The sequence below is a fragment of the Papilio xuthus genome, unplaced genomic scaffold (assembly GCF_000836235.2).
Source record: "Papilio xuthus unplaced genomic scaffold, Pxut_1.1 DF825017.1, whole genome shotgun sequence".
NCBI classification, from domain to species: Eukaryota; Metazoa; Arthropoda; class Insecta; order Lepidoptera; family Papilionidae; genus Papilio; species Papilio xuthus.
In genome coordinates this window covers 3,103,635-3,130,721 of record NW_013533632.1, presented here as the reverse complement: position 1 = coordinate 3,130,721, position 27,087 = coordinate 3,103,635, and the positions used below count along the sequence as shown (strand labels likewise).

Sequence of the window (27,087 nt, the reverse complement as noted above, 5' to 3'; positions counted from 1 at the left end):
TTACGTGAGAGTGACATAATTAACATGGGGATGGCGACTGCAAAGAAAGATCTAAGTTTAAAACATAGTTTTGGTTTGAAAGAGGCTAAACATAATTATGTTTGCGCATGATTTGTTGTCTGCACACAGAAAGGTAAAAATATTCTATAAATAAATTTATTATAATTTGACGGATTTGATAATATTAGCGAGTTTATTTAATTGATAAACTATCAATGTAAAAAATATTGTTGTCAAGTTTTCCATACAACACAATTTTATATGTTGTCTTATTTCAAGAAAAAATGTGTGATATCGCTTCGAGTGATACGATGTAGGTATATTTGTTAGTTAAAAATATATTTTTACACAACTTTATAAGTTCATTATTAAATTACAAGTAAGTTTAATTTGCAATACACAGCAGCGTTGAGATTAATACATTTTTTAATTAACAATATAATTTTTTTTTTATATTTATGCATGCGGATTTTTTTTTATCTGCTAACTCTATTCAGAAGTATTTTGCTTTATTTGTTTTTTTTTTAACATTGTTTCTCTGTTATCTCTTTAACAAAAAAAAAATCAAATTCATTCAAATTGAAAGGTCATCTGAAACTTTCATCAATATAACATTTTCCATTTTAAATAAAATATATATACTTTTATAATTTTTTTTTTAAATCTTAAATCTTTAGTTCATCGTATACATCGGAGCTGTATCAACACTACTTTTTAATTAATTAAAAGTACAATTAGCTGGTCATGATTTGTCATACATTTTATTATGTGTCACGTTATCAATCATAAATTGTCCTATTTATATCGTCATCAACTTTAACGAGGTGCCGTAGTTACGACATTATTGATTTCACATTAAATAAATAATATTTATAAAGTGTGTGTAAAAAATTAAATAATTTTAATATTAAATCCACTTGACATGTTATATAAAAATATTTATTACCATTACAAATAGTGCTTTTAATTTTATTCTTTCTTTAAAGTTTTATTTCTGACCGCGAATATACTATTTATAATTTTATTTATTTTATAAAAGGAAACATTTTTTTTTGATATTACTTTCTATGAAATCAATGATGTCTAAATCTCTGTTTAATTTGAAACAAGATAATTCCTCGTAAAGCGGGAAATGAGATTATTATGTAAGAGAGATTATTTCACATAGATATATAGTTTAAGGTCGTAATGTATATCTTGCCTTTAGAAATGTATATATTATATAAAATTCTATGTATATTATATAATCGCTATTTTTGAATCGACATTTTTAAAAGTACAAAGCTTTATTTAATCGAGATTAGTTATTTTAAAGCATGGTTACATTTTAATGTTTTGTCATTTTATATGAAAACAATATTCAAAATTCTTTGTTTATTCTTTCTATGAATTAATTGATTTTAAATTATTCAAACTTTCGTGAGACATTATTATAATCACAAACACTAAGGTATGTTTGTCCGGTGTGTATCAGGGTGAGTGGGACTGGTATTATTTCGAGGACGCAACCCTATGATCGAAACTAGTCGGTCCCGACACCGGACGAACATGCGTCAGTGTTTTAGCCGTTTTTATATTAGTTCGCGATTTGACAACCAAAATATAAATTAATGTTTTTTATTATTTGATTACTCATTGGCAGCTTTTTTTTTAAAGTTTTATATCTTATTAGTAATATGACAAGATGATGAATGTTGCCATGCTTTACATTATATAATGATAGACTGATTGAAGGCCTGTTGTGTAAGAATGTGTTCTGTTGAAGATATTATGTAGTTATTTATTATGAGAGTATGTGTATATTTTAGCTAGTCTTTTCTGAGATGTAAGTTATTATTGTTATAAAGTGGCAAAATTATAAATTATCTTGGTTTGCACAAAATTTTGATATAATTAAATAAATAGTGAATAATTATAAACTTTTTGCCAAAAAAAAAATACATTTAAATATTTGCAATATATTGTATATATAAAATAATTATCAGCCGCAAACCATTTTGGTAATTATTTTTTTATCGCACAGATCTATCAAATACCTCGTTTATTATCATAACGATCTATGTACTGTTTTATATAAGACAGGTTAGATATAATGCAATTAGCTATGCACACCACCATTCACAAAAGATTTACGTATAGTCTAGTTAAGAAACTGGTGAATAACAGCAAGGCAACGAAATAATTCTATATTCTATATAATATATTTTGTGAATTCGTAATTTATATATTTAGCATTCGATCACGATTATATAAATGTTTAAACTTTAAAATAAAAAGTAAACTAGTCATTTGACAAACGCTTGAAATTCTTCCGTATTTTTTATAAAGGGATTGAAGTTTTCGTATTTACAATCACGTTACTAGCTGGTTTAACTCTGTCACTTATTATGATAGAGGTAAAATTATTAGAGATAATTTTCTCAGTTGGTAGAACAATATTTTAATCGGTACCGTCTGCTCTATTACTTGCTAATTACAACGAAAACCTTATATTATAAATGCTATTATAACAAACAAACGCATCTGTAATTCTTCCAGATTTACGGATATTTATGGATGGTGAATCAAAGAGTGAAACAAATGAGCTCGCTTGTTTACGTTACAGATGAATTATGAGGGTTTTATATCATTTATAATCGTGGTCAAATGTTATTTATATTTATGATTTTTATTATTGACGCAATAGTTCAACTTTGGGTATAAACAAAGTACACATTGTTAGTCTTAGTTATTAAATAAAATTATGTGATTTATAAATCCTGTTATCGCATGCTTAGTGATCAATTAAACATTTCTATAAAAGTACACTTTTGTTTGAATAACAAATTGATTAATGGATACGTTGGCGATAAGGTGTCGTATCAAAAATCCCTCAGATAAATGCTTCGAACTGATATTTATGATTAAAGCGCTTATAGTCATTGCTCTATTTTGAGCAAAAAGTTTAAATACGACCTTATGGGGGTAGATTGAATAGTGGTTAATTTAAAAGACGAGTTACCATCTCTTTCATTCTCTTTGAAAGAAATAGAGATAAAAATATTTATACATATTCTGTTTATCGAATCACTATTCGAATTCATAAAAGGACGATGGGCTAGATTGTAGTAATGTTTAACGGATAAATTTAAATTGATAACCTCATGTTAGGTGACCATAAATATAAAGAAGGATTCAATGCTACTACTTTTGTACGAGAAATGAACACTTTTAACACACCATTCGGCTAGAGTCCATTTCTCTACAGTCTGTTCTAGAACTTTATATTAAAATCCTTCAACATAAAGCCATATTAAAACAACAAGGATGTAAAAAGACGTTATTTTTATTACTTGTCTTTTATAAAAACTAATTTTATTTATTGTCCCAATGACGCGTTATTTTATTCATATCTTCCTTTTATAATATACCGCACATTAGTAAAATATAACTACGTATAATCTGAAGAACTTCGTGATAGTTCATTTAGAATCATTCAAAGTCTCGGATAACTTTTCTCGCGTGGAACTTTTATTGCTATGGTTGGTTGTTCAAAATAATGAAGGGAGTTATGTAGTCGTACAAAACTGACGTAATTGGACTTAAGAAGAAAGAATTCTATTGAGTAAACCTCTTTAGAAAATAATATACACGAATAAATACTTTATTATTTTTCAGATATGAAATATCAAATATCGAAGCTCTATAATTTATTTCAATCCAAAACGAATGGTATGTATATAAAGGTTATTATGTGAAAATTGTAAGAAATAAGGAAATGAAAAGGTATATATAACATGGTTTTATGTAATGCTTAAAAGATAGGATTTCCTGTGATACCTGGGTTCAAAGACACTTCATATTTAAGCTATATTTTGTATAGATATAAGAATCTTTAATAAACCCTTTATTGTAACACAAGTATACACAATTATGAGAGCCTTGGTTCCTGAACTAAAGCAGAGCTCTGTGTTTCAGGAGCCGACCCCGTCCCATTATTATTGAATCGACTTTATATTTAGTGACGAAAGAAAAAAAATGTTATCTATAATTATAAACAAGATCTTAAGAAGTCACAATTAATAGAACTTTTTCAAATACACCCTTCTTTCTCAGATCTATTTATTATAGGATATTAAATTGATAAATAACTTTGGCAAACAACAAAAGTTGGCACGGGTCAGCTATCGTAATTGAATTTTACATTCCTTGTGACACCAGCTCGTAACTTTTGCGTTATAACTCGAAGGCCCGTCCTTTTTGCTCGTGTGAAGGGACAACATAATTTTAAATGTAAATCTCAACAAAATTAACTTACACTGGTATTTGTATATTAAAATATCATGTAAAAATTACTTTAATTTAGGCAAGACGAGTCTTTTTATATCATAAGGTGGCAAACGAGCGAGCGGCAACCAGAAATCGCTGAAATAGCGAAGTGACCGTCGCCCAAAGACATACGCAATTGCATATGCGTTGCCTATCTTTAATCGCCGGAGGAGAGAATGCACATAAAGAGTATATTCCCTTCCCATGCGTCCTCTCATCCGGAAAGTCCACTTCCACTTCCCATCCTTTCTTATAAGAAAAAGGGTTGAAAGGGAAAGAGGACTAAATTGCGCCTCCGGGACGCACACTCATCAGACGAAACGCGGAATTGCTTCCACTTCACGCCTGTCTTCTGTGTGGTCGTGGTAGTTCACCAGGCGAGCCGGGCCTATACGTGCTAAGATGTTAAAGCGGGCTTTACCACTTTTAAAACTGTTTGACTAATGATCTTCATCACTTAAACTACTCTATGTGACGCTAAACTTAGTCGACTACTTCAAGGAAAAATACAGTTAAAATGTTATTGTAGTAAATTTTTTATTCAATACTGTTTTGCTTACGATTTATTTTTTCTCCCTACCGCGCAATCTATAACCTGCAATGAACCTTCTCAATAATACTGAGTAAGATTTTACTATACTTTGTTGTTGTTATATGTTAGGTTCTTGACATTTTTATAGCAAATTGACATAAGTAACTTATAGAAAAATATACCAATATATTTAAACTTAAAAAAATCGCTGACTAGTGTAAACCAGCTTGTAAATATTGTGGATATATTCTTTGCATTCGTTGATATATTTATGTTTAAAGTTACATACATCGTGAAAGTAATTTAAACCAATATAAATGTTTCTTTACGCACAGGGTTCCTTCCAATATAATCACGGGGCCTCATAAAAAATAAATTCCAGCTTGATACTTTCACGCGTTTTTGAGAAATAGGGTCTTGACAGACAGACGGACGGACAACAAAGTGATCCTATATGGGTTCCGTTTTTTTTCCAATGAGATACGGAACCCTAAAAAGGAGGCCGTAGCTGTGCGTTAAGATTATTAAAAATATCGTAATAAAATTATCAACACCAAATCACGTAACAGAAACAATTAGTAGTAATCTTCTTTTGGACATTATTAGTTAGAATCATTTAGCGCGGATGGCGCGTTTTCGTTACAGTAAAGTGTCAATATGAGTAGTGAGGGGACATAAACGTTGATATTTTAATAAGGCTAGTGTTGCGCCGATACACCGGCACGGTGTCGGTTTATCTTCCTAACATTACTGATAAGTCTCTAATTAAACGTGGGAAAGTAATACATTTAAATAAAAGAGATTATTAACAAAAAAGTTTTTCTTCTCCTAAGAACCTAGAACAGTATTTTCAGTTAAAAAAGTCACCCAAAACCTAAAGTGCCTCGATAAGTGTTGTCATTTCGTGAAAGAAGATTGAGAAACACTTCTTGACAATCGAAAGTGATGTTTGAACAATTTTTTAACTCAACGCCACTGGGCTCACCTCTGTTTTCTGTTTATAAAATAAATTTCGCACCGAAAGCCATTAAAAGTTTTGGGTTTCATGACTTAGTTGAAGTACTAACGATTCAGTTTTAAAGCAAATATACTAAATGGATCGATTGAGTTCTACGTCAGTTAGTATTATTTTGCGGTGCTAATTTCTAATTTGTTCGTAAAAGTGTTTTAAACTTAAAAGTTTGAAGGTAATTGTTTTGTTTTGGTGATGATTGACATTAAATTATACATTTGCTAATTAAAATCTTTGACAGAATTCAAGAGATCTTCATGTATTTTTAAGTGTGTTTTCAATAACTAGACGCCAAAAGAAAATATCTAACTATGTAAGACCTTGAAGTTTTAAAGTCCTAACAGTTTTTCACGTGAAAAAGAAATATACTGATTAATTGATATGTCCAGTTGCAGATGGGGAGCACTTTCAATTTTTATGTGTATATTACCCTAAGCTAGATTTGATTAGGCCATAGTCAACCACGCTGGCCAAATGCGAGTTGACTTGAATTTCTTCTCAAATATGTGCAGATTGCATCACGGTGTTTCCTTCACCGTAAGAGCGTCGGTATATGTACATATGTAAATCGGAAATCGAAAAACACATTGGTACATGCCGGGATTCGAACCCAATACCTGCAGATTGCAAGTCAAGTGCTTGCCTCCTGAGCCACCGACTACTCTTTGCTCTCCTGCGAAACAAAGAGAACTGTTGCTTTAATTAGGCAACGCGCTGGATTTACTTTCAAGTTTTACTTTAATTATTGTACATGAAACTTGTCGAGTATCATTATAAAGTTGCAACGAGTTGTTACAAAACTTTTCAGTTTTGAATATGATAGTGTTAGTTACCAGTTAGGGTTAATATTACAGTGCTAACGGCTGAAACATTCACATTAAAATATATTGTGGAATTACAAACTAGCGTGACTTCTAATCGTCTGTTTGAGAAGGTATAAATCTCAAACAATATATATATATATATATATATATAAAGTGTGTTACGATAAATTGTATTCAGATTTTTATTCTGAAGAAAACAAAAAAAACATTTACATCAGTGCAATTACTCGACACAAAAGTTGTTCCAAACATTTCAACTAGACACGCCACTTACCCAGCTGCCTATATAAATAAAATGACGAATAACTTATACAAAAGAGTTTTAGTAAAGTAACATATAAATGTAATGTATTAGCCGAGCTATTGATTTATCACTTTTGTTCTCATCGCCATATTGAGAAAGTTTAACTAAGTAATCGGAAGGCAACAACTTTTAATTAATGGCTGAATTCAGTTTCACAAATCGTTTACGAATCTTCTATGTAATAAAGACGAGAGTAATATTAAATAGATTAGAATATTGTGAGATATTTTTTCTGATATAATGATAAGCATTGCGTCAGAAACAGCTCATTATACGTCACCCTAAGTTAAGGATGACTAGGCCATAGTCAACCACGCTGACACAGTGCGGTTTGACTTCACACATATCTTTGAATTTATTAACGGATATGTGCAGATTGCATTACGATGTTTCTTTTTATTTTGTCTTATATAACTTTATTTTATTCATTCTAAAGGTATTTTGAGGTTATCTTGTTAGTAATTTAAATATATACTTTTAAAAATTATTTTACAAATGAATCTCTTTATGAGAAATTAGAAATAATAGATTTGTCTTAGTTTCAAACCTCAAAGTTCTAGTTAGGTCCGTATCAAAGAATCGTAAGTACCATTTAAAATTTAATGAAAGTCGTTACTCGGCCGTGAGATTTATTTTTATAACATTTCTTCTTAACTTTTAATATTCGTTGTTATAAAAGTTAATGTATAATAAAATCATTTTAATGTTAGCTAGTACTTTTTGGGAAGTTATCTACATTTTGATATATCGTCGATTTCATCTTGCTTGCAACTTTGAATTCGGTAAGTAAAAAAATCTACATACATCAGGGGTGGCTGACTTGATGAGACCAAAGATCTACTGTTAACTAACGAATCCTGTGCGATCTACCAATTCCAAACTTCGTAAAATCTTATATCATAAGGTGGCAAACGACCGATGCATAGACATCCGAATTTGGACATTCTGTGCATACCTTTGTTCGAATGAGGAGAGGACGCAGAGAAAAAGGATACTTTAGGGGGAGGAAAAGAGGAGTAAAGTTATGTTTCTGGCTCGATAGACTACTTATAGTTGCGATCGACCGGTTGGACCCCTGAGACATATGATGTATGTATTTAGCAGGTATACGTATGTGGGTTTACAAATTATGTCGATTCTCATGTGACCTCCTCCTATAAGTGCGGCGATTATTGACAACCGTAGTAATTAAGTAAATAGTCATTACTAATGAGATAAATAGTATCTCGAGTACTAAATAATATTTAGTTGCCGCAACATTATTAGCTTAACAAGCTTTTATCAGATCTGGAATATTCACAAAGCCACAGCCGTCTAACTTCAAGCACGTTTCCCCGATCGATGTTAGCCGGATTTATAGATAGTTTAACTGCCAGTCATAAAGATATGATATGTATCCCGAATGTTTGTAAAAGCATTAGATAATGGGAATACGTTTAGAAAAGTATAAAAGTATCGATCTACGTCCGCGCGGAATTAAAAAAATATATAATTCGAGACCTGTGTTTTTCCAGACTACGTTTTTGTAAAATTTCAAAGAATTCCAGGCAGCATGTATGGTGATACCTTCTAACTACCATTCATTCATCCATCTATCCATCCCTTCATCCGTCCATTCGTCGACCCATCCATCTATCCATACATTCGTATATATAATGCTAGCAATCGCCGGCGACTTCGTCAGCGTGAGATCAAAAATAGATAGGAGACGATTACGACCTACTGAATATCCATATAAAATTTTATAAAAATCGAGCAAGCCGTTACGGAGGAGTATAGTAACTGACATTGTGATACGAAAATTTTATACAATAGATAAGATAAGAAGTAAGATGTTTATTGAAAAATGATTACTCTGTTCATCGCTACGCTTGATGAATTTTAAAACAAGAGATCAAGTAAAGACTTCATAAAAGCTTTATAATATATGAACATGACGGATAATTATAGTATAAATTTTGGAGTGCTCTCAATATTTAACTTTACGTTCATTGATCACCGACGTCACTCACAGCAATGACTAAGCTTTGATGTTAATAACTTTTCGATGTAATTATCTATCCAGTCAAAGAATTAAATTTCCTTTCCACTTCCCTTCCACTATGGGACGCAAATCGGGTAACACCTTAACGAAAATATTGCCATATCTCATTATATTTGGAACAAAAAAAAAGATACGACTGTTCGTAACATGGTTTAAATTTACAATTTTAAAGTAAAAATAAAATACGATCGTTTGAATAAAACTCTTGACTAACAAGCTTTAGTGGTTGTGTATGATTAAAATAAATCTATACAGTAAATAAAATTATAACAATAGGAAAATTCAATAAAAGCGTTGGTGGCTCAGGGGTTAGGCATTTGCCACCTGCAGGTCCTGGGTTTGAATCCCGCCATGTCTCATCTGCGAAGAAATTCCCGTCCCGAAGTCAACACTGGTTCAGTGTGGCTTACTATGGCGTAGTCACCCCCAACTTAGGGTAGACGCCAAGATACTCATTGTGAACGTATAGTGAGCTGACGATGATATCAATAAAACTTTAATTAAAAATTATATTTTACAAAAATTACACGTCTTAAAAGATTTCGTAATATGTTAGAAGTATTTTCTGTTTTAGATGAAACATTCATAGCTCGCTTTGTATCTTTGGAATTATTGTAAAAAGCTAACACTGAATATTTTGTATAAATTTCTGATTATCACACAAGAGTTTCAGTAGAGACATTTTACTTTATCATTTTAATTTCTCGTTAAAACTCAAAGCAAATATCTCTACTAAGATGTAATGCGAAACAAGATTCATAAACATTCGCGAAATTAAAACATTCTTTTTAATTAAAATACTGTAAAACAGCATATATAGCAAGGATAGTATAAAGGCTGTTCAAATATTAGCTGAAACGAAATTTAAATTGCCGCTATTTTAAAAGTATAGTGCGACTAAGTAATTTGATACTAAAAAAAATGTAGCTTATATTCAGTAGTTTCTTAGCACACCCTGCTGATGTCAAAAGTGTCTCACAAGATCCGAGTCATATCTTGTCAAAGTCATATCTTGTTTTATGTTGCATTTTCTGTGCTCTTATGTTTTACGAACTTTCTGCCAGAACCGCGATAAAAGCGCGGACCAAACATTTTTGTCGCAGTATAAAATCGAAGCTCCGATTGACGCTGGTTCAAACCGGATATTACGCAGGTGTATCGGTGTTTGTGATTGAACAGTGGTCACACGAAATTGTCGTTTCGTTTATACAATAAACGTTCAGGTATTAACACATCGATGCTTTTGAATGATTCGTTTTGAAACATCACAGAGAGCTTACGGTCGTAAGCTCACTGATATTCAGATTGCATATGCTGTTTGAAATTCTCTATACCTTGTACTAGTTTACACGAGGGCAGAATAGTGTAGAAGTGCAGTATGACACCGAAGCAGTCCTATTGCTTCATACGAGATAGTACAGAGTCTGGTTTTGAGAGTAAGTAAACGTTCACTAGAAGTACTGCACTGCTCTACTGTTTTGCCGTCGTGTGAAACTAGCATTCGATTATCGTTGCCTAAACTAACCTGTAATAATTATTTCGATACTGAACCTATCAATTTCCTTTTGATGGTATCGTGAATAGAAATTATGTTATTGGTAGCAATTAGTGAAGAATATAAACGATAGAGGTCGCCCGCAACTTCGTCGGCGCAGAAAAAATATCCTACAATTTACCCGAATCTATCCAAGCACACCTTCCGTAAAAGTCTCTTCAAAAAGGGGCCAGCCATTTAGGAGATTACCCGGAACATGCGGTCTTGCGGACGGACAGACGTACAGACCAAAATTTAAAAAATTATATTTCAATTTCATCATCATCATCAGCTCGTCCCCACTGAGAGAGCTCAGAGCCTACCCTTAGTTATGGGTGACTAGGCTATTATCAACCACGCTGGCCCAGTGCGGGTTGGGTTGGTTGACTTCACACATAACTTTGAATTTCTTCGCAAATATGTGTATTACGATTTATCAATAATAATCCAATTTCATTATTCTATACAAATATATAGAAAAAATATTTAAGCAAGCAATTCTATCCAATTATGAGGAAAACAAAAGACATCGATTATTCTTCGAGTATCAGAAACGATTCAACGGCAAGTTTTATATCAGTCTAATATTATATTACAATTTATCATGGAACAAAACAAAAATAAGACCAGATAGGAGATTCAAATATTAATTTCTTTATGAATATAAATCTATTTCGTCGTAGCGATGTGCAGTATTTAATTTTACTGAACAGGATATTACGTTTCACATTTTCTTCTAAACTCCTTTTCTTTCTTGAATCGTGAAATGAAAATAGCTGCAGTTTTACATTTCAATAATACAGCGCTAACTGAACCCAGCCTGCATTGCAATGTCACGTAAATTAAAACGAAATCTTATGACGGGATTCTTTTCTGATGTTATTAGAAATCCTAAAGCTTAATCCTAATAATAATGAGTTTTTTTTAGTGATTAAAAATACGTAGAGGACAAAAAAAATTATAACAAAAAACTTAATTTGAAATTGAAAATCTTATTTTGCTAGCCAAAGCAAACATAATGACTTAAAAAAATAGTTTTTAATAATTATTACTTTTGGGTTTAGTAACGACTTATTTCCTCCAATTTATTTGAAGATTTAGAGGGTCAATTGTGGGCGAAGTTAAATTGATTGACCAAAAAAAAACAAAATAGTTGATGTGATTTTTTTGTTTTAATTACGATTCTTTGACATTATTAAACAAAAGCTTAGGAACTAAAAATATTTATCTGTACTGCTGTTACAAGTTTGGAATTCGTCTTCCGTATATATTATTATATGCATAAGGTGCGAGTTTTTTATACTTTTCATCTGTTTGGAACTTAGCAAGTAATATCGGCCAATTTTTCTCACTGTCTTGAATGTTTGGATTCGCTTCCATTCTTTGTCGAAGTTTTGCGGCTTTAGCTATGACTTCTGCGTTTAACATGTTTTCAAGATATCTTAATTTGTGAGGCAGAACAATTTTACATATCTGGAACAAAAGGAAAACAGCAACTGAATGAGGTTATAGAATAGAAAGGTAAAAGGAAGAAAAAAAAATTTTTTTTTGACCATGCCTCTGTGTTAAATGGCGTGAATTGCCTATGTTATTGTTTTGTAAATCATAAGGTATATAAGATCATCATTTTTCAGTATATGCTTAAAAAAGATGGAGGATTTGAATGATTAATTTATAAAATGTGTCCGTAACATTTTGTATAAATAAAGATTTGCTCGGAAACAAAATTAATTAGCATTTCATTCGGTATACACTCGAGATTCAAAGGATGTTTGTGGTGCGCGAATTCAGTGTTTCAAAATCATCTAAAAACATATTATATGTAAATTTTTGTTATGTTTAACATAATAAGCTATATTTTAAATTGATTACCAAATATTTATAAACTTTGAATAAAAAAAAATTTAAACTCCGTATAAATTTTAAAGAGTATTTGTTAGTTTTCTCGTAAAATAAGTAAAAAAATTACAAAATCACATTAGAAATAAAAATTAAAATATTTTCCTTAAAAAAACAAAAAAAGAATGGTTTAGGTTCCACCGAGATTTGAACTCGGATCGCTGGATTCAAAGTCCAGAGTGCTAACCATTACACCATGGAACCCTGTGATAGAAGTATTCAATTCAATGAACAGTACCGTCGAATGACCTACTTTTGTTGCTTGGAAATAAATTCCCTTTATAATAGAAGTTCAAGGTGAGTTTAACAAACTTATTTGCTACAGCGTCGCATCTCTGATTTCAGGGATATTAAGTTAGCAATTCCTTCGCGACTTTGATCTTAGATTTCAAGTTATTTATTTAATTAGTAGTTTAAATTATTATGATTATTTCTAAAACTAATTCGAATTAAAGTTAATAAAATTATAACAAGATATATTGAATAGAAAATATAAGTCTGTAAATTTTTTAATACAGTGTGAAAAAGTAAGAATATTTCAGTTTTTTTTATTTTTTTGGACATGTCGACTAATCAAATAAATTAATATCTGTGCATATACAATTTGTTAAATCAAGCCTGTAGCAAACTACGCGAAAATGATTTAGAACCGACGATAAGCCTGAATCGTTGTACATAACAATAAAGCAAAAATAATATGCAGATTGCTTTAAATTAGATTCAAGAATCTAGCTGCTAAATTCGCTGGTGTGATCCAAATCCATATCACGTTCATATCAAATTTAGATTCGCTTCAATTTCAGTTCCATGGCGCTGTGTTCCCTTAGCGTATCGATTGCAATAATTTCGACGCGCCCTAGTAATAAAACAGTTCGATGCGCCCGTTGGTTTGTAAAACAGTACGGAATGTTTTCAATTTAGTGGTTAAGCTTATGTTGGATTTACCGTGAATATTATTCATGTTATTTACACTCTTCAAATTTCTCTTTAATCAATGATATTTAGTATATGCTGTTGCCAACAGATTACATACAGGGAATAACAAAATAATATAAAAATACAACATTAGTTCTAAAATCACAAGATGTGTTTATTAAGAAAGTTAAAAGTCGACAAAAACGTTATAACATTGCGTAAACTTTTGTTCATTCCACGTTCATTTAAATAAAACTTTTAAATATGCAACTTAAAGATACAAGGTGACCTTGAACAGAAATCTGGATATGAAAACATTTGAGTACCTGTTTACTACGCCTTGGCGTAGGACACGACGCCCGCCGTCTGGACAACAATACTTAAAGTTTTTACACACTTGCGGTCAGTTTAAACGAGCAGTGCTTTTGCTAGCAATGTTGCGGTCACAAATACCCTCATGTTTTTCGTATTTTCGAGATTAAAATGTATGTTTGTCTGAGAATCACAAACAGAAAACTTTCCACCTTGCATTTGTTTTAAACTTATTCTCATCAAATATTCCCTAAAACATTTGTTAATGCTCGTTGGCAGTGTGTCTACCTCATCAAAGAGGGCACCTTAATTAGAAATTTAAAGCTTTAAACGCTACATTTTTACGCGCAGTTTGTAAAGCTTAGCGTTAAAGGACTTCTTTGCTTTGTGTAAAATAATTCTATAAACACTTTGTCTTTGATTCATTATTTTTTTTTCTGTTCATACCATGTTGATTGAAAATGTATACCGTATACAACTCTATTACTTTTCGTACTGTTACAATAATAAAAAAAAACGAACCATCTATTTGAATTCTCAACATATTCCTCGAATATGAATATTCATTGGGTATTCCTATTTCATGGGTTGGTACTGTACATCCATTTGCGATTCGTATTTCTATAAAGACTTGTTACGTTACGTTGAAGTATCACTATATTCATTTAACCGCTTGACCTGTTTTCAAGCTTTTCGACTTCTAGTCTTCCTCGAATTGAGTGGAAAGGTGGAGCTATTTTTTTTAATTACTCGTCATTACGTACCTATCGAGTATAGTTTAAATTTAGCTAGACCTGCGGCAACAACGCTGGTTAACTGCGAATTGATTGACAAGCGTACAAATATAAAATTCGAAAAATATCGAAGCGGGAATCGAAGCGGTGACCATGTCACTACGCTACCGACACTGTCTAGTAAAGAAAGATGTTTGTAATGGAAAATATAGGTGCTTAAAAAGATTTTACCGGCATTATAACTTGGGATATTAATCATATAGTTATATTGGTTGCTAAGATAACTGATCGGTTTTAATTGGCAGCAACTTGTTAGCTGTCAATAATTTCATCAAGATACGGAGTGACGGGTGGGATAATAGGCGTGAATACAATATGTATACAATTCCACATCTGTATAGTTAGCTTACATCCCGTTTATCCTACTAACGAGTTTTCCTCGAAGTGAGGAATATATCTCTGACTAACGTTTCAATATTTCAAACGATTCATTTTATATTAATAAACTAAAGTAACATAATTAAACCACTATTTTTTTTTAATAGTTGTCTTCAATACATCTTAAGATCGATTATATTTTTAAGTTTATTTCTTTTTATTCGTTTTTTTCAAAGAAAATGAGCTCGTATTACAAATATAACTGTTCTCCCTTTTACAATTTTATGGTACTAGCTATCGCTCGCGACTCCGTACGCGCGGTATTAAAAAAAAACTTAATTAGTAGCCTATGTGTTCTTCCAGACTTTGTTCTATATGAATGTCAAGTATCATCGAGATCCGTTAAGCCGGCGATATCTTCAAACAGACATCCAACCAAACATTCGTATTTATAATATTAGTACGTTTGGTCATGAATAGAAAAGTGCAAAGTTTTCATGTTTCTAGAACATTTGGCTTGTATATTTAAATCATATTGTTACTGTAACTTGACTGCATATTACATTTATGATTTATGTTTTCGCGAGGGCGTATTTCTAACAATTCTCTATTCTGAATAACATGAACTTGTATTGTAGTTGCTGAGTTCGCACTGCCGAAACATTAACGTCATAAAATGTAATATTATTTTTTTAATCGTCAATAATCGAATAAAAACACTTTCATATAGTAACATACGAATAATAATAGTTAGGGAAAGATATACTGAATTTGCGGGCGCAGTTTAGAATTCTACTATTTGACTTGTAAATCATACCATACCACAAATTTCTAGTTTATTTGATATATCATGTCTATAGACAAGAAATATTGTTAAACTGATATATAAACACGGCTACTTCGCGGCTTACTTTGCGGACGGGGCCCATATAATAATACCAGTACCACTCATCCTGATGAAGGGCCCCCGATGGGCTCGAAACTAGTCGGTGCCGCCACCGGACGAATATACGTGAGTGTTTAGCCGTGTTTATATATCAGTTTAGTATAATGTCTCACGAAAGTTTGAATAATTTAAATATTGTTAAATATAAAAGAAAATTCTAACTCAATTGTTCTACTGCTTACCTGATTAGGTGCTACCTGAAAAGTAATACATATTAACGCTTGAGACATCTTTGGATATGCAAAGTAACATAGTATAGCTACATAAAGTAATTAAAGTCAACTGAATTGCCTCTTTGTCTCAAATTAATTAAAAACGCCTAATATGTAAGATTCAATTTTGTACAATTAAACATCTGTACAAATAATATATCGTTATCTTAGTTCTTCTTAAAGAAAATGAAAGAGATGACGTAATTGGTAGGCCAATCGACTCAACGGGACATACCTACTATGTATGTATTTGCACACTTGTCACGATAGAGGATGCCCTCATTATCGATATTAAATAATAGGTAAACTTTAATTAAAAACAAAAAAGTAATGAGATTGAATGAGCAAGGCTACTGTTAAGAAGAAAATCTGATACTGTGCTGGTGTAGTGGCGCAACACTAGCTTTACTAAAACGTCGAAGTGTATGTCCCTTCACAATCATTCTGACACTTGACTTTGTAACGAAAGCGCGCAATTCGCGCCAAAGGATCCTATCTAATAATCAAAAACTATAAAGGTAGAGGAAGGTCAAATAAATTTTGGATGGATTGTGTGAAAGACGATATGTCTGCTGTGGGCGGTGGATAAGGGTAGGTTGATGATGATGATGACGATACGTTAATTGATACGTGAAATAATCAAAAATATTATAACAAGTAACGATTCAACACATCGTATAAAGGAAGTGATGTGTTATTCAATAAAACTAAGATGTCTTATTATCGCTAATTGGGTGCACGGTCCCTCGTAACGTACCAACCAGCGTCTATAGTTTTAAGCTTACCCTCTTCGTAGGCATTTCAGTTTAAAAAAAAACGATGAAAAGATTTCGATCGTACTTTATACTTGAACACATTTAATTCTAAAAGAAATGCGTTATAATTATTTGTCATGTTTTTTTACACAATTCGGCTAAAGCTACGTTCATTTATTTTTATTACTCTTTGCATTCTGATATGTGCCGTATTGTAATTTTAAGAATTAAAAAAAACAAATGACGATATTGGTGTGATATATCGTTAATATTCCCGTTAAATTATAAAATTGTGTACCTATTTGTTGTGTAAGAGTTTAAACGTAGCGTAGTGCAGGTTTGAGAAGTTTCAAAACGTATTAAGTTATTACTAAGTTAGTTGTTACTATGTATTAACATATATGGTATATACTTAACAAATAAATAGTTGTCAATGAAAATTATTATAAAATATCATATTTAAAAGTAGAAAAAATTAACAAAATTACTTACAGTATTCGCGAAGAAGCTGAGAAGTAAAATTGAAAGGACGATTGTTGTTTGTGCCATGGCCTAAAGTGAATTACAAATAGTCGAACGAAAAGTATACTTTTGTTCACCTTATCAGCGTCTTGCAAGAAAGTTTATAAAACGAACAGTAATGTGTTTATGAAATATTAGTGTAGAAAGAAAACTAATGGCGTATGCTTGTTCAAAATTGTAGCATTAAGACAAAGCATTCGATACGGAGTTAACAAAGAAAATTTTATCCATTTTATAAGATGGGTTCAAGGGAAGTTAGATTATAGGGGCAACGTTCTTTTGTTTTATAAAATACCTTTACCTATAAATTCGAGCTCAAGGTTAATTAAATTAGGATTAATGAAAAATGTTTTATAGATAATTGATGTACGAAAAATTGACTTATGAAATCTTACTAATATAATATTAATAAAAAGCGAATGTTTGGATGGATGGATGATTGTTTGAACGTATCTACAAAACGGATGCATGTATGCTAAAATTTGACACAGATGTTATAATATACATATATTAGGTATCTATCATAGTCTCGAAAAATACAAACGCTACTAATACAGTTTTATTTTGATGTCGGGCGGACGGAGTCGCAGTCGACAGCTAGTATGAAAAAAATGGAAAAGAAATCTTTAAGTACGACAATTGCCCTTAATTTAATAGCATCGTTAGAAAAGATTAAGAAATATTCGGTATCATAATAATATATTGAAACATCCTATGATCAAATAAAGCACCCAATATTTAGGGTTCCGTACATCGATGTGAAAAAAACGTAACCCTTATATGATCATTTTGTTGTCCGTCCGTCCGTGTGTGTCATGACCCTTTTTTCACTTTTATAAGGCTGTTCAGTAGTAAAATTATAGAATTAAATAGGATATGAGAGATGCTATTAGTTCGTTTCCAACTTCAAAGAATCACATTCTAAAGGCACGGCTTTTTTTCTACGCTATTGCATTTAAAATATGAGAGTAATTTTTATTAACATAAAATACGAATACGTTAAAATTTAACATAAACCACTACATTCATAATGAACAACTCATCGGATATATCGGATTACTTGTTCGTTGAATTTTACTAATTAGGTCGTTATAATTAACGAAATATCACTATTCCTAAAAGATAAATATTTTCGATGCCGATCCAGTTTGTTTAATATAACATTATATGAACAAGTCTTATATAGTTTTCATACTTTTTTGTCAGCGAATTAAGACAAACGAGACAAAAATCGAAGCGATAAAAAAAGATAATTAGTAGCCTATGTGTTCTTCCAAACTATGGTAATGTATGCCAAATTTCATCCTGATTCGTCCTTCAAACAAACATCCATCCAACTCCGACTCGCTAATTCCGGCATCAACCCCACGTCGTGGTGGTGGGCAAGGAGTAAACGTCCCGAAGAACGAGAAGCAGAGTGGTGCTAAGTGGACGTGGCGTTTGACAATGCACGTTAACCTTTAATCATTTTTATAATGTTTATATTTGAAAAGGAAAATTACGCGACGAATTTTTATAACAAGTAACTTATGAGTCAACTTAACTATTCAATAGTAGGACTTTAGTATAGTGGTAGGACAACTTATTTGTTCCTAAGCAAATACTTATGTAAATGAAGACCCAGCGCTTATTTAGTAGTCAATGTTTCCATAGAATTTAATCTCTCTGTCTCGAAATATTCAAACACAAATTTATGTATATTATTTAGGCCAGTATTTACGATTTTATTGATTCTTCACGTAACTTTATAAAATTATCTTTGCTGTTTTGTACAGCCATGAAATGCCCACTGCTGGGCACAAATGTCTTTGGGGAGGCCCAGGCCTAACACTAACTACCCTATAAATATTGTATAACTGATGTGACCTGATATATAGATTTATTGAAAGAGATTTCTAGTCGTTTGCTTTGTAGCTAATTCAATGTATAAATACGAATTAGTGCATGTTCTCTTTGAAGGTGAGTTAGAGTTTCCGATAACGTCACCTGCAGTAGAGAGAATATTAGATTAAGGTATTTGCAATTTCTCAGATTTCTACCGTTTCTACTGTTGAATCGCATGTAATTCGGTTACATTACAATGAATAGATTGTTTCTGACGAAGGTCAGATATCTGTGACGTCTTCGGAAAGTTGCTAAAATCTACCACTGGCAGTGGTAAAATATAATAAAATGCTGTTTATTAACAAAAATCTTTCTTAATAATATTTATCATTTTTTTTCAAAGAAACACAAATAATACCTCTTACAATATTAGACGCAAAATATCGTTTCTATGAATGTTTCATTATTTACAACTAGCTGTCGCCCGCGGTTCCCTCTACGCGGAATTTAAAAAAAACTTAATAAGTAGCCTATGTGTTCTTCCAGATTATATTCTACATCCATGCCAAATTTCATCATGACCATTTAAGTCGTTCCGGAGATGCCTTGAAACAAGCATCCATACATCTCAACATTCGCATTTATATTATTAGTTATTTCCAATAACAAATATATTTTCTAATGCTCTTGACGTCTGGAAAAATTGTAAACCCTCGAACATAAGTCGATTTTAATGATGAACATTTACGTAGAAATGTTACGAGAGCGTCTAGGTGCTATATTTATATTATTCCTTTCTCATGAAACTTGGCAATATTTTACTTTCTTAGAAGGTACGAAATAAACATGTTATAATGAGTATGCAATCCTCTACAATAGCTGTTTCGCGCAATTTTCTCCTCATGCTTCTGTTTTTAGCTCTTAATGACTATAAGCTAATTATTGTTTGGTTATTCTATTGTATTCTCTGAAACATACTTTATTATATAAATAAAATATTAAATTCGATAAGACATCGTAGATCGTTGTGTCATCAAGAAAATTTTATTGCTGCTGGGATCTTTAGATCCGTTTAAGAACAAAATTAATTAAGTACCGAATACCTTTTCTCTTTTCCTACTATTCCTTCCCTTTCCCTAGTGGACAAATATTTTCTTTCGAAGGACAATAAAGTAACTAATTTTTGACAATACTAGCTGTCGCGCGCGACTCCGTCCGCGCGGGATTAAAAATAGATGTTGGCCGATTCTCAGACCTACTCATATGCTCACAAAATTTCATAAGAATCGGTCAAGCCGTTTCGAAGGAGTATATAAACGAAAATTGTGACACGAGAATTTTATATAAGACTTTTATTACCAAGTCAAGTGACAGAGGGATTAGTGAGGGGACATAAACGTCGACATTTTAGTAAGGCTAGTGTTGTGCCAATACACCGGCACAGAGTTGGATTTTCTTCCTAACACTAATTAGAATAAAATGGATCTAACGTTTATCATAGATAGGATAGACACTTTATACTTCTTTGGTAATGTTTAATTCGTTAGCGTTATCCCAGAAAATAAATCGATTTTGTAATAAGATATGTTTTTGTTGTATTACTTTGTTATGTTTGGAGTCAAAACATGGCTAAATAGAGTTATTTTATAATTAAAATTTTAATTTACGATAACAAAGAAGATCAAAATCAATTAACTAGCGGTCTATTAAAACCTTCGCGATGTCACGGACCTTGCTACTTAATTTCACTGTAACAAACAAATAGACCAAAGTTGCTTTTATGGAAACCTTATGACCGTTCCCTTTCATTATATAAGATTCTATAGTTGCATTGGTGAGTTGTTTCTTTAATTAAAATTGATTTATACTTCGACATTTGAAAGTCAATAACCTTTGTAAAAAAATTATCATTCACCTCTGTTGCAAATACTTTTTCATTGTCACTAACAAAACTTGACAATGACATTAAATGATAATGAAAATTTAAACATATTAATACTACACTAGATAAAATGAAATGGTTATTTTTGCAAAGCGTACGGTTTTCCAAAGTACGGGAATTGTTCAATCCAATGATTTGCGGTTGACCTTTACTTCTCCAACTTTCATGAGTGCAGTTGAGCTTAATGAAATAAGGTTGTATTATTGTTTCAGTTCAATTAAAATAAATTGTAGTTTCTATTTGTAATTAAGATGTCATTGGGACAATATTATCGATTTTTATCGAATAAACCAAGTAATCTATCCTTAAAATCGATTTGCAGATTTTTTTTTTGTTCACCGATTTTTGGTTTATCGTTTATAAGGATTTGCAGATGTGTACTTACATTTAATCGACAAGAGATTATTATTGCGATCTGCACATCGTTATATTAATTATTTGAGTTAAATATTACGTATGTTACATTCTTTTTATTAGATGTTGTGTAATAAAATTCCCCTAGCGTAAGAATGGATTCAAGGGATTTGCATGAAAAGCCAATTAATTCAGTCCCCTGCCTTTTTTCTGCTGCTGTTTTATCATGGTGTCGATATAATTGTTGTAGGCGTGGGCGTTGCGTTGCTTTAAAGCGCTTTTCTCGCTACATATGCTCATAAATTACAACGAGCCACGTTCCTCTATTATAATACTTAATGAATATAAGTTTGCACGTGTATACAAGATTATTAAACTATTACAATGCAGTACCATTTTTGTTTATTCAACTATCCCTAATAACAATCATTTTGCTTTTAGGAAAAACACAAATGATACAAAAAAAAACATTTTTATGTTACTTAAGTTTATGACTTGTTTTAAATTCGAATTCTTTATTTGATAATTTTCAAGACACCCTAAAACCAGCTATGTATCATACTAATATTATAAATGCGAAAGCTTGGATGGATCGATGAATGTTAGTATATCTTTGAAACTTGGTACAGCTGAAGAACATAGTATGGAAAAAGATATAGGCTACTAATTAAGTTTTTTATTCCGTACTGACGGAGTAGCGATAGCTAGATTTTTATACAAAAGATTTTTAGCTTAAATAGTACCATAAGACTTATCTTTTGTTTTGGTAAAATTAATATTACGAATAGACCCTGTGGTAGTTTTACTTCCATTGCAAGTAGACCATTAAACAGATTATTATCAAATTGTGAAGTCTGAATGTCAAAAGACAATGCAATTAAGGTCCTAGATTCTTGGAAAGGATTATTCCAGAGGCTTTTTATAATTAAAAATATTTTAATTATTAGGTGCGCAATTAAGTTCTCGCTTTTTTTCGATAAAAATATAACTTTATTATTAAAAAATGGTTACAAATGAATCATTCAAAGTATTGCCCATCTAGACACAACTTTTTCCCATCTTTCTGGTAGAGCTCGAATACCTTGACGCCAGAAGTGTTCGCCTTTTGAGGCTATCCACGAATCAAGCCATTTTTTGATGTCTTCATATGAGTGGAACTGTTGATCAGCCAGGCCATGGGCCATCGAACGGAACAAGTAAAAAAATTAAGTAATTTAAAAGATAGCAAGGTTTTAATGCTTAGTAGCAACTCACAACTGCAGAATATTAAGATACGGCTACTTCTTTCTGTGTACGGCACAAATTGAAAATAAATATTAGAAACAATTCGCCGTACTATTACCTACTGGAAATTCAGGCTTACAGGTAAAGGTTGTAAAAGGAGTTATTTCTCGTTACTGAATACCAAAGCCATAGCAATTACACGGTCAATTTTTAAAGCGGTAATTCCAGGATATTCGTATTTGAAATTAAAAAAAATATATTATAACTAGCTGTTGCCCGCGACTCCGTATGTACGCAATTAAAAGATACATAGAAGCAGATTCTCAGAGCTACTGAACATGGAGATGAATTTTCATAAATATCGCTAAAGCCGTTTCGAAGGAGTATGGTAACTTATACTGTGATAAAACTATTTTATAATATATATAAAAATTGAATTTTTGGAATTCTTACATTGATGTTATGAACATGTTAGAAGCGCTGCTATCACGGTTGTGTCGGAATATATAAAACCTACTTAGAAAATTACATAAAAGAAAAAAAAGGCATAACAGCATAAGGTGAATTATGCGACACTTTTTGCCGTTAGTGAACTCATAATTTAATTTGACTTATGCCCACCGATCAGACAGCGTTGTCGGCCTACGCGTGCCTAACGCACTAATAGCCGAAGCTGAAAATATTTTCAAACTTTCTATTGAAAATGTTTTTTGTAATATTCTTATCTTTAGTAAAATTATTTAGTTATCAATATATTAAAGATACATCGTGTATAGCAGCACAGCTTACTTGAAGACTTCGTTAAAAAAATCATATTGGAACTAATTGGTAGAAATATTTTATAACGTCGACGAAGATCCTATATCAGATCTAGAAATGCGACATGCCCTTAAAAAAAACATCGCTAACGTCGTCTTAATCACGGTATTGGTGGCATTGTACAAAGTTTGTTTCCCACACAATGCTACCCAAAGGAACATCTAGAGTATTGTGAAGCAACGCGCTTCTAAACTTTTAATTAATTAACGCCAGAGACTAAGGCGAGTCTAGTTTTTAGTATCTGTAGCCAGTAAATCTCATCAAAGGTTTTTTTAAGATTTGTTTTTAATAAATATTAAATTTTTAGGTTAGGTTATGCACTATTTATCACATGCATAATCTATAGACCAACATTGGCGCGTGTGAGAAAACTTCAGTAAATTATTTATTTAACTTTATTTAAAAAAATAGGATAAAATGTGCAATATGAAACCGTCATGCTAAACCTATCGTGTGTGGTCGACATTATAATACATTTATTATTTATATTTACTGTCTAGTCCTAACGGATGACATCCATACGCGAGAATTTCAGATAGGAGAGAAACCTCTTTTTGTAAGACAAATATCTCCGTCCCTTGGATTCTCGCTTATTGAAGTTGAACAAAATATTACATAACAATGGTAAAAAGAAAAATCAATCACAAATTGTTCTGCTTAACAGCGGGTAATTTTCCAGTAAAATTTTCTTGCTAGTTATCAACAGGGTGTTTTTTTTATATTAATTCAGAGAATCTCCCTTACACGCGCCGGCTACGCTGCCTTCACTTGCAACATACTGTGAGGTTTATTTTATCATAGAAAAATATACAACTAAAAAAGAACCTTTGTAAGATAAGCTAGATAATTAGATTTATTCCCTTTGTAAAATCAAAGAGAACAACAAGTTATTCTACAGGTATTTCAACAGTGGAAACTCATCGTTAGTCTGGGCGATAAATAAAAAGGACTGGATTTAACGTTTAACCTATACAGATAAAATAAATTGGAGTATCAATCACTATGTAATATAATTTTTTTTTACATTTAAATATAAAAAAGCATTTTTTAAATTTTAGTCTATCTGTCCGCAAGTTCACCTTCGTTGCGGGTAATCTTCGAAATAAGTGGACGTTTTCGACGGGATTTTTTATGGAATGTAGCCGATGTTTGCTGGAGTAACATAGGCTTATTTATGGTATGGGTATGTTTCCTTATAGATTTTGCTATTCGTAATACACGTGGACGAAGTCCTGGGCAATAGCTAGTTTAAAAAATAAAATACATAATTAAGTTTGCCTTTGCGCTACCTTTCAAGAATGTTGTTTAGCTACCCTTTGTGCATTTTAAAACAGTCCCTTTGTAAAAAACGAAAGCATTATAAAGAACATTTTCTAAATTGCTAGATAAATTTTCACAGACTTTTATAAATTAAGTTAAGTATTTTTTAAACTATACCTATATGCGTCGTTATCATCGTAATCATAAAGAAAGCATTAAAAAATAATAAGATTATATTAAAGTAAAATGTCAACATATAAACATATTAAATATTACTACACCCAAATTATAAATAATTAAATAAAATAGGCTCGATTAAATATCATGCTGATATTTTGTACGCAAAATGGCGGAGGATCTGTCTGACCTTTTCGTTAAGTTACACATTGTATAGATAAAGCTTAAATAAGAAATAAAAAAAAACAATTTTTCTGTTATATTTTCGTCATATATGTTTCACGCAAAATAGTAGTGTAGGAAATTAATCTAACATATTGCATAAAAATTGCAACGAGTCCAAAAAAAACTTATCGTTAAGGCCGTCATAATTCTTAATTCATATTTTTTAATCCGTAGACACTATACAAATCGACCTGAGTTATAGTCAAACAAAAATACCTCATTACATAGACAAAGAGAATGCCATAAAAGAAAAAAAAATAAGACTGAACAGTTATAATATTAATAAAATCCCATAAAACTTATTGGCATTGACAGGAGGGCGCTAGTGAGCTATCTTATTTTAGTTTGATTTATGGCCACCATCAGATATCCTTGTAGGTCTATACATATTAAAATTTCAATAGCGTAATTATTAACGAATCCATAATGCATGCACAAAATCAATTAAAATCTATATCAAATAAATAACAAACGATGTACTATTTCACAAATACACATCACAAATGACTTATCTCAATATCCTGCCTGAGATAGCTCCTATTTTATGGAGGAAGGGAGCAATTCCCTTGAAGCCTTTGCACTCCCGATTTGTGAGTCTACCTATGTACTTTATATCCGAAGGATAAGGAAGGATGTAGTTCCCTGTGTGTACACACACATTTACAAACTCACCTTTTCGGTCATAAATATTCCTTGTGTGTACGTACTTTATACCAGCATAGCTTGAACGCTGGTAATTATAATTTATCTAAATACAACGATCAACGCTTTAACGTAAGAAATTTGTTCAACTTATTGTAGTTTTTCTTTTTAAATGATTATAGAAAAAAGACTACGAATCTAATGGAACTTCACAGTTCAAAATCGATTGAAGGTGATAATAGAATGAATATACTCACAAAGATTTCTATAATTTCTTTTTTTGTGAATACAAAATTGCAAACTTTAAACATGTCAACTAATTACAGTCCATCGATCATTTAATCTGACTCGTCTGTCCGAAAAAAAAACTGTTTAAGAATGGAATTAAGTCCTTTACAATAGAATTACGACAGATAAAGGTAACAGTTGCTACGTGCTACCGCTTTTCCCAAGGCATCAAAATCAAAATGTAATTTTTTTCGTAAGCGTACAAAATATACCTTACTCATAAAGATAAAAAATCACCAATACATATTAATATAGCAGAATTTTATTGATTAGTTTTTAAAACAACGTATCATTTTATTAGAAAAACAAAACAAAATTCATATAAAATTACGTTAATAAGCCCTATCAAACGTTAGTAAGCTGTCTGAGATTTCTATCTCTGCTACTTGACGCTCCCTCATTAATTTGTTACGATAGCTTTCTACTACTTAGAAATTTGTATTGAAATATTGTATATTATGGTCTTTATTTTTCCAAGAGAATATTCGTGATGACGTAATATAGATTTAAGTAGATTTTAAAATATTGAAATTTTATCTCGAGGCCAAGGAATGAGTCAATTATTCAAATACGAACAACGTAGGTAAGAAACATTAGCTAATTGGATTAAAGTATTTTCTTCTATCTTCGAAATTGTAATTGATTTAAACCATCTTTTATGATAAACTAACTAGCGATCGACCGCGACTATGTCCGCTCGGAATTAAGAAAAAAAAACCAAATGAATAGCTTACGTTTTCTTTCAGATTGTGTTCTACATGTATGCCAAATTTCATCGAGATCCGTTGGGCCGTTCTGGAGATACATTCGAATTTATCTTATTAGTAAGATAGAAAGATAAATAATTACTCAATATTTAAACAGTATTTCGAACGAAATATTTTATCCTTAGGTTTAGATTTTCAAACAAAATGAAAGGCTGATAAAGGTCGTATTTGCTGTCTTAACATTAAATTATTAAATTCGGTAGTTACATTAAAATTATCATTAATATAATTTAACTTGATATCTCAATTAACATAGTACAATTCTAAGTTCTACTACATTTTGTCTTTAACAGTTGTCATGGTAACGTAATGTGTTTAGACAAATAGTTTTTTT

At 31.4% G+C, this 27,087-nt stretch overlaps 1 protein-coding gene and 1 non-coding gene across 3 annotated transcripts; both read right to left on the bottom strand.

The window, feature by feature from the left end:
- Positions 1-11,724: 11,724 nt before the first annotated feature.
- Positions 11,725-17,289, bottom strand: LOC106126401 (uncharacterized). 2 transcript variants are annotated; one of them, XM_013324048.1, is made up of 3 exons: positions 17,202-17,276; positions 15,925-15,939; positions 11,725-12,031 (listed from the first exon to the last, which is right to left on the bottom strand). In XM_013324048.1, the coding sequence occupies exons 1-3, from the start codon at positions 17,256-17,258 to the stop codon at positions 11,798-11,800; spliced, it is 306 nt and encodes a 101-aa protein (XP_013179502.1). In that variant the 5' UTR covers positions 17,259-17,276; the 3' UTR covers positions 11,725-11,797. The 2 variants fall into 2 exon arrangements, with proteins under 2 accessions (XP_013179502.1, XP_013179503.1); XM_013324049.1 differs by lacking the exon at positions 15,925-15,939 and having other exon boundaries at positions 17,202-17,289.
- On the bottom strand, positions 12,590-12,661 carry TRNAQ-UUG (transfer RNA glutamine (anticodon UUG)). The gene has a single exon. It is a non-coding gene; the product is annotated as a tRNA-Gln (tRNA).
- Positions 17,290-27,087: the final 9,798 nt, after the last annotated feature.

Bases quoted from the DNA above. Each gene is read 5' to 3' on its own strand.
- LOC106126401 (XM_013324048.1), bottom strand. From the start codon at position 17,258: ATGGCACAAACAACAATCGTCCTTTCAATTTTACTTCTCAGCTTCTTC.